The 12,584-nt window shown below is 31.3% G+C and overlaps 1 protein-coding gene across 1 annotated transcript; it reads right to left on the reverse strand.

Moving 5' to 3' along the window:
* Window positions 1-4,989: 4,989 nt before the first annotated feature.
* On the reverse strand, window positions 4,990-10,464 carry LOC128162270 (ficolin-2-like). The gene is made up of 6 exons (XM_052825433.1): window positions 10,456-10,464; window positions 9,138-9,189; window positions 7,889-7,980; window positions 7,151-7,247; window positions 6,848-7,012; window positions 4,990-5,246 (listed from the first exon to the last, which is right to left on the reverse strand). Exons 1-6 carry the CDS (start codon window positions 10,462-10,464, stop codon window positions 4,990-4,992), a joined length of 672 nt encoding a protein of 223 aa, XP_052681393.1.
* Window positions 10,465-12,584: the final 2,120 nt, after the last annotated feature.

Below are 12,584 nucleotides of genomic sequence, written 5' to 3' on the forward strand. Positions count from 1 at the left end.
TGTTGTTCTTGAAGTGTTTGTCGCATCATTTGATCATTCTACATGTCCATTTATGATGGAATTTTGATCACTTGGCTTTTCCTTTAACAATGTTATCACTTGAAAATCTATTTCTTATTTATAGTTTTTATACCTTTCGTGATTTTATTGTTAATTAATTTTCTTATAGGCTAAAGATACTTAAAAAAGAATGTTTATTTACTGCAATACTGTGTCGTGAAAAATTATTCTGACTGTTATTGGGTTTAGAGCTACTTGACCTTTCATCGTTTTTTGCCTTTGATCTTTGAAAATAAACCTGTTAAAATCATTTCGAACTAAATCAAGGTACCTCCATAATAAGAAAGGTTAATAAAAATTGTTTGACTGTACCGTTCGTCTCTTTCTTGGTCCTTTAAATTTTTAGGACTGAAGTTGTTGAAATTCCATTTAGATACATCAAATCTACATAAGTAGAACTCGTCTCAAGATCGGATATACAGTACCGATCAGACACAACCTAACACCAGAGTAAACCCCAACTGAACCCCGGGTTTGCTTTTTGGGTTTAATTGGGGTTTACTCAGGGTTTACTTTTTGAAAATTTGGGTCCACTCGGGGTTTACTTTGGGTTTACTTTGAAATTGCGTTTGAGGTCAACTGAATGCACTGAAGTGTGAAGCAGACTAGTATTTTATCTTACCATCCTACTGCCTGTAATTCCTACCCTTTGTATATTCAAAATACACAGTTAGCGTCTGCTTTCAGGGGGTATACTTCGGACTGGGTTTACTCTCTATGTCCACTCTGGGTTTACTTTGGGTTTACTCTGGTTTACTCTAGTAAACCCAAAGTAAACCCAGAATAAACCCAGAGTAAACCCAGAAAATAAACCCAGGGTTTAGGTGGGGTTTACTTTCTGTTAGGTTGGGTCTGATCAGTACTGTACTTATTGTTGAATCTTCCGATACATATAAAATATGAACCGTGTGTTAAGTCAATCTAAAATAGTTGGAGGCATTAAACAGCTAGAGAGCTGCATTATTATTAAAAACAATCGATTAATGGCTTTATTTTTAATCCTGACAGCTTAATTGAAAGTAATACAAAAGAAGCTCCAATAATCATATAAATCTTAATCTTGTTGGAAATGTCAATTGTTTTATCGGTATAGATTGGATTTTCCTTTCTTCGGGAACATAATCCACAAGAATAGATAATTAACGGATATTGATCAAACCACAGAGCATGCAAATACTAATTCGACGAATGCAGGCCTATCGTCCTAACTGACTGCTATCTATTACATCCAGTACCTCTTGGAATTTTCAAACTTTGGCAATTTTCCACAATGTCTGATAAACCATCTTTAATTTGTGTTCTCCCTCCTGCAGTATTTCATTGCATCGACAAATTGCAAACAGATTTTAAGGAGAGCCAAAAAAATGTTAAATATTTACATTAACGCTAGTTTTCCAAAATTAATTAAAAATTTGTCTCTTTACAAGTACTTAAACTATCATTTATTACTTAGTTTTGACTAAACATTTTTTTCCTCGAAAAGAACACAACTTTTTGAGCTCCGAAATTCAAATAAAATAATGATAAATGATTAATTTTATATATTTTGAATAATTTATTACATAATTAATACTTTTACAATTGGATACTTTATAAGATTTTAATATTAACATAGTTTTCATACATGATAAGTTGAATTCTATTTGTTTACCTTGTTATGTTATACCCTTCATGTTAACATATGTTTATATGTTATATGACTGTATATATGTAAATATGATTTCCCGTCAATAATGAAGACAAATTATCCAATTTATTCAGATAGTTTTAATAATGTAAATTCTTAGACTCTGTAATATACTATAATAAAATATATACAACATATTTTTATGTTATCAAGTTATAAACATACATTCATGCATTATTACGATATAATTATCTTTGACTCCATTTCTATTGAAATACAAACATTTCACTATTCCTATATTCAAAAATTCACGTTCTGTCCAAAATCATAAACATAATTAACGGAAATAACTTTTTCTTATTTTAACAAACACGAGTTATCTATTTTTTTAACATTAAAATATTAAAACGTACAATTATTTATCAAAACAATTTATGACATTGAGTCCAGTTTCAAATACTGATCAATAAATCTACCATGTTTATTCATCTGAATATTATATATATTAAAATTCAATTTCTATACATATTTTTCCCTCTAACAATATAAACACACTTAAACATTTCTTAAGAAATATTAAATACCTATTTACTGGCTATGAGGACTATAGCAAGTTTGGCTTCGCCTCGTGAAATACAGTACCGATCAGACCCAAACTAACACCAGAGTAAACCCCAACTAAACCCCGGGTTTACTTTCTGGGTTTACTTTTGGTTTATTTTTTGAAAATTTGGGTCCACTCGGGGTTTACTTTGGGTTTACTCGGGGTTTACTTAAGGTTTACCCGAGAATTGCTTAAGAGTCAACTATACGCACTAAAGTGTGAAGCAGACCTGTATTTTATCTTATGATCCTACTGCCTTTAATTCCTGCCCCTTGTATATATTTCGAATAAACATGTAGCGTCTGCTTTCAGGGTATACATCTGATCGGGGTTTACTCTCCGTGTCCACTCTGGGTTTACTTGGGGTTTACTCTGGGTCCTTTTTAGTAAACCCAGAAAGTAAACCCAGGGTTTAGTTTGGGGTTATTTTCTGTTAGGTTGGGTCTAATCAGTACTGTAGTTGCTATCGAGACGGAGAAAAAATATGTTATTCATCCGAATAGTCAGCAAATATGTGATTTAATTTACCGATGAAAACTTTATTCGTCGGTGATGCAAAATATCTGGATGATAAACAAATTAGAGTTATCGGACTTTGAATTTAATTAAGCGATCGGATTACGTCTGAGGTGTTCAAAGATTTAACAGGAGGGAAATCGAATGCCGCCGGTGAATAGTTTTGATGACTATTAACCATGGGCAGATAGCACGGAAACTATTTCACAGTTAGATAGAAAAACATGTTTATTCATTGTAATTTTACATAGGAAAAATACACATAGGTTAATGATAATTACCACAATATATTAAACTGTGTTTACTATGCTTGTCCATCAGATTTATCGACATCTGATGTAATGATGAATACGCTTTTACTAGTCAGATTTATCTACATCTGATGCATGTATATACAAATTTTACAAAGTAATCCTTTTTAAATTCTTCATCCTGAAAGTTCATATTACAAACTATCTTTCCTACGATGATAGTAAATAGTTAAGACATAAAATTACATTGGATGTGTGTCTTCAATTCGTCAGAATAAATTTAATTGGAAAAATCATGAAATATCAATTTCTTTTTTGAAAATCTAAGAGTGGTTGACTTGAATACTATTCACAGGACAATGTACACTCTTAACCAATAAAACTCGATAATGTTCAATACTGGGTCAACCATTGAATGTAAAATGTTAAATATTTGAATATGTGGATCGAAAGGGATGGACAGCTCTAACTAAATACCTTGTTAAAAGGAAAAGAAATTCAATTTTTTTTTCAATTTGATAAAAACTTTATTTCATTCTTTAGTTTATTAATCAATATAACCAATGTTATAAGGAATTTTTGTGATTGGCTTCGGCCGATCACAGTTGTATCCAAATGAGGTACATGTATCTGGCAAATTTTGCTAACTGCACACGCATTGCGCCTTGTACTGCTTTATTTACTATGCAATGACAGATTCATGTACACCTTAATTAACATGTACATGTAGCTATCTAGATTACTAAATTAAAAACATTGGCAATGATTCAAATTACGTCAATTTTGTTAACATGCGTAAGAATATTAGTCGGATAAACAATTTGTCTACTAAAACTTAAAATCAAGCTAATCTTGCTTTTTCGTGTTTATTGCATGTATCGTAATGCTTTTGCATTACATTAATAGAGCTGGCTAATGATACATTATTAAATGTATATGCTGATCATTCCTTCAAAAGAAGTACTTGTTTTTTTTATATATATACAATTATAGTGCAGTAGACAATGTACAATTTAGCCTTAATGGATCTCGCATGCATACATGTACCTTTTAAAGTTATAAAGAAATAATATGAATAATTAATAAACAATTAATTGTTTAACAATTAATTCAACTCTTGATTAACTATTAGTTGCCCAACAATTAATTCAAATACCAATGCTTTATGAAATGTCAAAGATGTCCATGTATTAAAGGACCACATCATATTGTACAAATGTGTTTCATCAATCTTAATTAACATCAATGTTTGGTACATTTTCTAAAATATATAGTGCTATAAATCCATAAATCCGTGGACAAAGGCTCATCCAATATACATGTAGAGATTTTACTTTATGTTTCTTGCTTCGAAGAACATCTACTATAATGCCCCAGTCACACATTCACGGATCAACTCCACGGTTCTACTACGGAATATTTTCCACGGTTGACACCGGAAAATCAAATAATCGTTAATGCCCAAGTCACACATTCACGGATCAACTCTTAGGTTCTACTACGGAATATTTTCCACGGTTGACACCAGAAAATCTAATGATACGGAGTTAGTACGGATGCACTAAGGAATGGATACAAATTGATACATACGAATTACTACGGATTTAGACGGAGTTAAAACGGACTTCTACGTTCTAAAACGGTTTAGTAAGTTTTTCTAAGGAAGTACTACGGTGGTTTCATCCGTAGTGGAATTTTGAACATGTTCAAAAATTGTCGCAGCTATACAAGTATTGCTACGTTTGGATATGATAACAGACGGAAAAGCAACGGGTCAATACATATCGCCACGAATGATTCCGGATCGCTTCCGTAGCTAATCCGGCATTTAATCCGTGAATGTGTGACTGGGGCATTACGAAGTTTGAACAACATCAAATTCTACTCAATATTATATGATACGAAAAATGATAAAAAAGGAACACAGTACATTATTGTTTTCTTAGCATCATTTTTGTCTCTTTAAGAGTCCACTGTCCGTCCCATTCAAACCAATAAATTCCCTGGTGATAGTTCATATACTGGTCCCTATATATCCCATTTAGGTTACCATCGGTGCACCATGCAGCTTTTGAGTGCCACCAACCACTTGCACATTCCGATAATTCTGCACAGTTTGTCGATCTGATATTATCGTTGTCATTGTCATACGTACTGAACAGTGCAAGGTTGCTGTTTGCTAGACTATCTTAAAAAGAAAAAAGCCAAGGAAGTTTTTGATTCAAAGCTCATTTTATCTATAATCTCTCAAAAGCTATCATATATCACAATTTGCTGAATTATGCAATATTCATAGAATCCTGCCATTTGAAACATTGTTTATCCAAAAATATAAAAAAAAATATCCAAGATGTCCTTTTAAAAAAGCCTTCTAGCCTGTTCGGTTTCAATAAGCAGCTAAAAATAGACCTTGATGGCACCTGAATACCATAGCCCTGAGATGGTATCCAGAACTATGAGTTTTACAAAATATATTATATCTTGCACACAAGTACACCTCACTTCACTGTGTATAAAGGTAAAGGTCGTAGGGGTCGGAAATTGGCGGGATTTTAGCTATATTTATGGAATTAGTAAATCATGCATATCAATGAATTGAGTCATACATTTCTGTTGGTCAGCATTAATAAAGAAGTGAAGAATAAACACGTGGTCAACTTACACCCGTAAACAAAATCCTCACCAGACTAACCAAAACTCATTCATACATTCACTCATTCACCTCTCATACACGATCGATTAGCAATGCGCGCCAAAAATGCATGTAAAAATGCAAAATATAAACTTTTAAATGACAACTGCGACATTCTCCGCAGCTTGGGAAAATGGCTCCTGATATTTCAAACAAAATACAGCAGGAAAATGTTCAATTAAATGAAACATTACCTCATTACTTATATCTATGATATTCTCTCCTGCAAAATTGTGACAGGTTTCCAAAGTATTTCTGAACATCTTTGCTAGCCAAGGGTTTTTTGTCCATTCTGTTTGCCATAAACCCTTGGCAGATCTCATAACGAAAACTCGATACGGTGGCGCTATCTAGCGAGCAACTGGACTTGCACCCCTTTCATATTTACATTAACGTATTTTCGTTAAAACTATTTTAAGGTGGCGGAGATAGTATCTTGGGACAAACTTTACCGGAAATGAAAAAAACACTTTCTTCACATATACATAATAGATGTTTACAAAAAGTTTAATATCTTGTTTTCCAAAATACTCTCAAATTTAAGAATAAATATAATAATAAAATCACTGCATAAAAGCTATACATTGGTGGATTGGATTTAAATCTCGATATCAATTTACTAATAATCTTTTTCCTTGCATTGAAGACGGTAGAAAAAGCACATTAATAAATCAACAATTAACACAAATGTATAAAAGCTTCAAGCGTGTAAATGTGTCTGACAAGAGCGAAAAGCAGAATTTGTACAAAGTTTCAAACTCAGAAGAAAAAAATTGACAGATATTGCAAGTTAACTGCTGACTTTATTCATCAAAGAATTTGTACCTTTTACAGAAATAAATTCTTTGCTATATCAAAGTGCCTTGAAAAGCTATATACCGGTTTCTGATTTGGATGCCATTCAAAATAACTGGAACTATTGGTTTTTCGATTAAACAAGATTTTACTTAAAGTAGTAGACAAAATGTCTGTTTATAACATTAGAGTCAGTTGAATAAAACTCGCAAGTTCTGAAAATGTATATATTTAAAATTTCTGTGAGCTATATTATGCTCAAATTTAATCGGTAAAATGGCACCTGAATGTGCATGCCTTACTTAGGTCAGAAGCTCCACGTTCGGAAATATGAAGTCTGTAGTTGTTGGCTTTGTCTTCTATGCTAAAGTCATATTCTATTTCTTTCACTTCCCCAGTAAAGCTAGTGAGCTCAATTCTCAGAATGTTATATCCGACAGTTGTTAGTTCATGGATGTATTGGTTACTTGAAACAAAATATCTATTTTCATTTACATGAGACCTTTTTTTTTTTTTAAATTTAAAAGACTTTCTACCTTACATATTGATGTTATATATAGAAACTTGATGAAAAAAATAAACGAAAAGCAGGAAATTACTTTTACCTAACCATATTTCTGATCTAGCAGACCCGAACCCATTTTCATAATCTGTCCAATTTCTGTAAAATGACGTAGATCCGTCGTATCTTCTCTGTATTATCTTGAAAAAAAGTAATACATATACATGAAAATTCATACCAGAACTAGCAAATTTATGAAAAAATAAGATATTTTGGTGTTTGCATATTTATCAATGCTGAATTTATTTTGTAGATAAGAAGAGTCAATTCAATAGCAATAAGTAAAATATGCACAGAAATCATTAGCTATTATTCTTACAGGTATTATAATTATGCTGTACAAAATTAAAAAAAGCCTTTCTCTCATACATTATAATAACATCACGATCACGATTAAAGTATTCAAAATACAGCGGTATTATTTAGACTATGTTATGGTGTTATGACGAAGGTCATCAAGTACGAGCAAAATTGGTACTTCATCAAGATATTTTATTCATCTTATTCATAAAAGGATATAACCTATGGCATGAGTTCTAGATGAAAGATTATTTTCGTTTAAATTCACCCCTTCCTCTCCTTGCCATTTAAATGAACATGAGGTTTTGTCAAGACAAAGGAAAAAAAGTTTTGTCAAACATAAAATATCTTAAATAATTATTTCCGTTATCGTACATGTACGAGTAATGATATTTTAATATTTTGTTAAAAATGAAGTTTATTCTTAATAACTGTATTGAGGTGTTTCTTTGATAAAATCAACCCAACACAATAAACATACAATCCAAGAATAACTATCGTTGAAACAGGGTACTTCATGAAACTTCCCGCCGGAAAATTCGTACGTTATGACACAGATGTAGTCCGATCGTCCTAGAAGCAGATAGAAATTACTTTAGAAATTCAAAATTTGAAGCTAATGAAAGAATGCAAAAAAGTCGTTTCTAATTTTTGAACAAAAATTAATAAGATACTACATGTAGTACATGTACGTAAATTTTCTAAAGATTATTTTGCAATTTTGATCTTTATTATTCTCGATAAATAAAGCCATTTCACCCAAAATAATTTTCATTCGGATAGTTTGTTTGTATTAAAATATCAATAAACATTACTCACTTCCTGATTTATTAACATTTGTCCCAGTAAAACGTGATAAAATCCTGTCAAAAATTTCCATTTCAGAATTAGTTATTGACATATGTAACAGATAAAAAACCAATACCAGTCGTAGTTTGCTCTGAACTTGGGTTCACAACCGTTGAATGGGTGGCAAAAGAAGATTCAATTACTGAGATATCAGTGGACGCTGGTGAGTAACTCGTAAGCTCAGTTGTTTCTTGATCCGGAGTAGTTGAATATGTAATATTTGATACTTCAGATGTCTGTATACCTGTTGTGTGTAGATCTAATGTAGTGGAACCAATCTGAGTAGACATTTCGTTTCGTTTTGAATCTGTGATCTTAGTGGAAGCATGACTTAATGTTTCAATGACTGGTGTATTTGTGGTCGTAGATTCTGGACGCAATGATTCACTTGAATGTGGGTCAAGAGTGGAGGCAGTTTGACTTGATATATCATGTGTTGACTGATCTTTGGTTGTGGTGGCACCCTGACCGGATGTTTCAGTTTCAGCCTCGTAAGTGGTGGTTGTTTTAAGATTTGATGATTCAGTTGAATCAGGTGGGCTTCTAGAAAACGTCGCTTCATCAGTGGTGGTTAAGTCAAATGACGAATATATTGTCTCAGGTTCCATTGTATGCGTGGTTATGTTCATTAGAGAATTTTGTTCATGAATCGGAAAAGCGGAAGTGTGATTGTTTACGATATCTGCAATAATTATTTGAAATAAATCAGAACAATAAATTATACGTTGTGTCATGAATTGTTTTTTGAGATAACTACCAGAAATATTTTAGATGATCCAAATTGCTCCTTACAAACTGAGTTACGGACCTTAAAGTGGGCGATGATATTGTATTTAAGATTCTAATACATGATCTAGTAACACAAACAAAACAAATCTCACCGTTCGTTTTCATTGTAGATCGTTGATTTTGTTCCAATTCTAATAAATGTACCTGTAAAAAAAATAAGAACTATCAAAAACTCATAGGTAACGTCTTACAATACAGATTGAGATTTGCGTTTAAAGCATGTAGAAAAAATTGCAATTCAGTTTAATGGTAAATTGTGAGTTTTCTTTGGTCAAATTTTCTGTTATGAACTAAATTGTAGAAATTAATATTTTGCATCAACAAACAGTTTAAATATATTTCAATTCTTGTCTTTAAGAGAGAAAAATACACCCTATTGGCAAGTGAGCACTGAAAACCATTTATTATTTAAACGTTGAACATTTTCACAAGATTAGTGCTCTTAATGTTCATCATTTACACAACATCATCGACTTATTTATAAAGTTCACTTGTTTGCTTAATTAAAAATGCTTTTTTAACATTGTAATCACACGAATTGCTTCGATTTGTGAACCATATCTTTAGTATATGGTTAACCTATAATATTGAAGAACACAATTACTTAAAATGTATAAATAAAATATTGTCACGTATGCTGTGAAAAAAATAATAGTCAAACATGCATGATTTATACTGTGGTTTTGTTTAAAAATAGTGAATTCCAGTGTCTGTTGATTTTATTGTTGACCCACGAAATGAAATATTCATTGAAGTTCCATTTCTAATGACATAATATAATGAAAGAGTCTTTTTTTCACGAGTTTATGTATGTTTTTAAAGGTTGTAACATTTTTTTCAGTTCCCAAAAGAAATAGTGCTATGTGGCAACGTACTTTGAAAAATCACGCACTTTGAATTTTTTTTTTCAAAGTGCGTTAAATTTTGGACAAAATCAACGCACTTTGAAAATGTTTTTCAATGTGCATTAAATTTTGGACCAAGTTAACCCACTTTGAAATTTTTTTCAAAGTGCGTTATGAAGGTACATCAGCATTTTTTAGTATCGAGACACCTAACGCACTTTGAAAAAAAATGTATACGCTTTGTTGTAAATTAAGTACAGTGATAAACGAGCTGATCAAACAATAATTTCTCCAATGGTGTGGAATCTATAAGTGTTTCAACATAGACCCTCTTTTCAAATTCTAATAGTGTAAATCACTTCATTATAAAAAAAAATTACATGTACATTGACAAACATCAAATTATTATTAACTTAAAAATAAGCAATAGGGTATGAGTTTTTTTTCTCGCACTGATCCTCGAAAAGATCATATTGTTTTTGATAACCATAACTAACGTACAATGTATCATTTTTTCACAGCATATTTGTTTATAAGCACATGCAATTGAATACACTTGAAATACCTTATACATTATCTCCTATCAATAAATAAATCAAATAATTTTCGTTTCTGGCACAGCACAATGTACCAGATAATTATTAATTTTGCAGTAAACAAAAAAAGAGGAAAATGCAGTTGCTAAGCGTTGCAGTTTATGTCATATTTGAATAATTCAAATCTCCCGAGTTGTTCTTTATGTAAATTGTTAAACTACGCAGGCTTATTAAAAAAAGGAGAAATTTCTAATCGAGAAACTGTTTTTTAAGTTAGCTGAGAATGCAGTGGGTTCTTTCTAAAATATATTCCATTAAGCTACACAAGGTTAAAACAATTATTATTTGTCTAAAATCATATATTACTTCGACTAAACCCTGATCAATTTTTTTTAAAAGTGCGTTAATATCGCCGATAAAACGCACTTTGAAAAGAATATGTTGACTTAGTCCCAAAATTAACGCACATTGAAAAATTTCTTCAAAGTGCTTACTTTTTCTGCTTTGTAACAGTGATGTTATTTAATTCAAAGTTATGTTTATACAAAGCTTTTCATCACCATAATATTGAGAAAGGGCCGCAACAAATAACAAAAATATTAAAAAGACTGCATTATATTTGCTTTCATTAGTATAATTGAAATATTGACAAAATATGATTCATATTCTTGCAGTACAGATTAGTTTCAGTTTCAGTTAGAGTTCTATTATCGAATAGAGGATTGGTAACCAATGTTTAGGCAATTTATTTAAAGTCTGTCAGATTGTTTGATTTAGTTTAATTTATCAATTAAAGGTAATGGGTTTATTTGATCCAAGCTCATCTCCAAAATATAAAATAACCTTCTATAACTTATTTATGTTTAAAAAAAAAATTGTTATTTTGACAAACAAAATAATTCAAAAGTGCACAGATAAAACAGTTTACAAATGAGTCCCATGGAATTTTAGTGCCAAAAGATGCACCCGTAACTCCAATTTTTGTATAAAAAAATTATTGGAAGTAGTCCAATTAAAACCTTTTTAGAACAGTCAATACTGAGTATGTAAGAGTACGACCTTTAGACCTTTGATTAGTACCTCCAAGGAGTACTCTGCGAAGATTAGGGGAATTTCCTGCTGGTTTTGTAACACCAATGTATATCAAAATGGCGCAAAAGAGACCGCAAATACTTTGTTCAGAATAATTAGATATTAACAAAAGGGGTAAAAATAATCCGTCTGGTAGCTTATCTAGAGCTTTCCAGATTGACTTAAAACATTACAAAATATGAAAATTTCTAAATTTATATGTATTTTGACTATAAATTATTGATTTGGTTTGTTGCACTTGGGCCGTTAAAAGGGTTAGATACGTTGAGCTATAATTTGATTTTAAAAGAAGTTAAAAATTTGAGGTCAGAGTATGAACTTTTTCAAAAAATGGTGAATAGAATAAAATTTCAAACCAAAAACCATATCAGTAATTATCAAAATTAATATTTATCCCCTCTCCGTTAAATAAGTGAAATGACAAAAACAAAAAAACAACTAATATAGATACCCATCATTACGATACAGCTAAAAACACTCTAAAATGTACTTTGAGAACTATCTTGAAAAAAAAAAAACATAAGCAAGAAAAAACAAAGCGCGAGCGGTTCACCGATTCTTCAAAGCATATGCAATTTTGCAAAATCTAATTTCATCATAATTAAATTTTGCTTGAAACTCTATTCTTCATTAAATTGTCCTTTTGGGTTTAAGATGTTTTTGTCATGAGTGTTCTTGTTAAATTTTTGTACAATCAAAAAGCTCTTATAATTGATTGGGTGCTTAAATTGTGAAAGTAGAATCATTTTAAGAAGATTGAAATTTTTACCTTTAGATAACGTCGACAATTTCTAACAGCTGTGTCATTTGAATTCAAGTTTTCTGCAAAACTTGTTTTCCAAATTCTACATTGACCCATTTCTTCACAGACGTCCATTCCCGAACAATTGTTTTGGGTGCTGCATTCGGCACCACACCGTATAAAAGCATTACTGTGCCTAGGTATTGTGATATCCAAGACCACGCTAATATTTTCATTTGGTAATACTGTTCCCCAAAATACAAATCTGTTTTCCTCAATTTTAGATGTCACTGTGGCAAAAATCAGAGTTGATAAGGAAATTAT

Source organism: Crassostrea angulata, chromosome 9 (assembly GCF_025612915.1).
Source record: "Crassostrea angulata isolate pt1a10 chromosome 9, ASM2561291v2, whole genome shotgun sequence".
NCBI classification, from domain to species: Eukaryota; Metazoa; Mollusca; class Bivalvia; order Ostreida; family Ostreidae; genus Magallana; species Magallana angulata.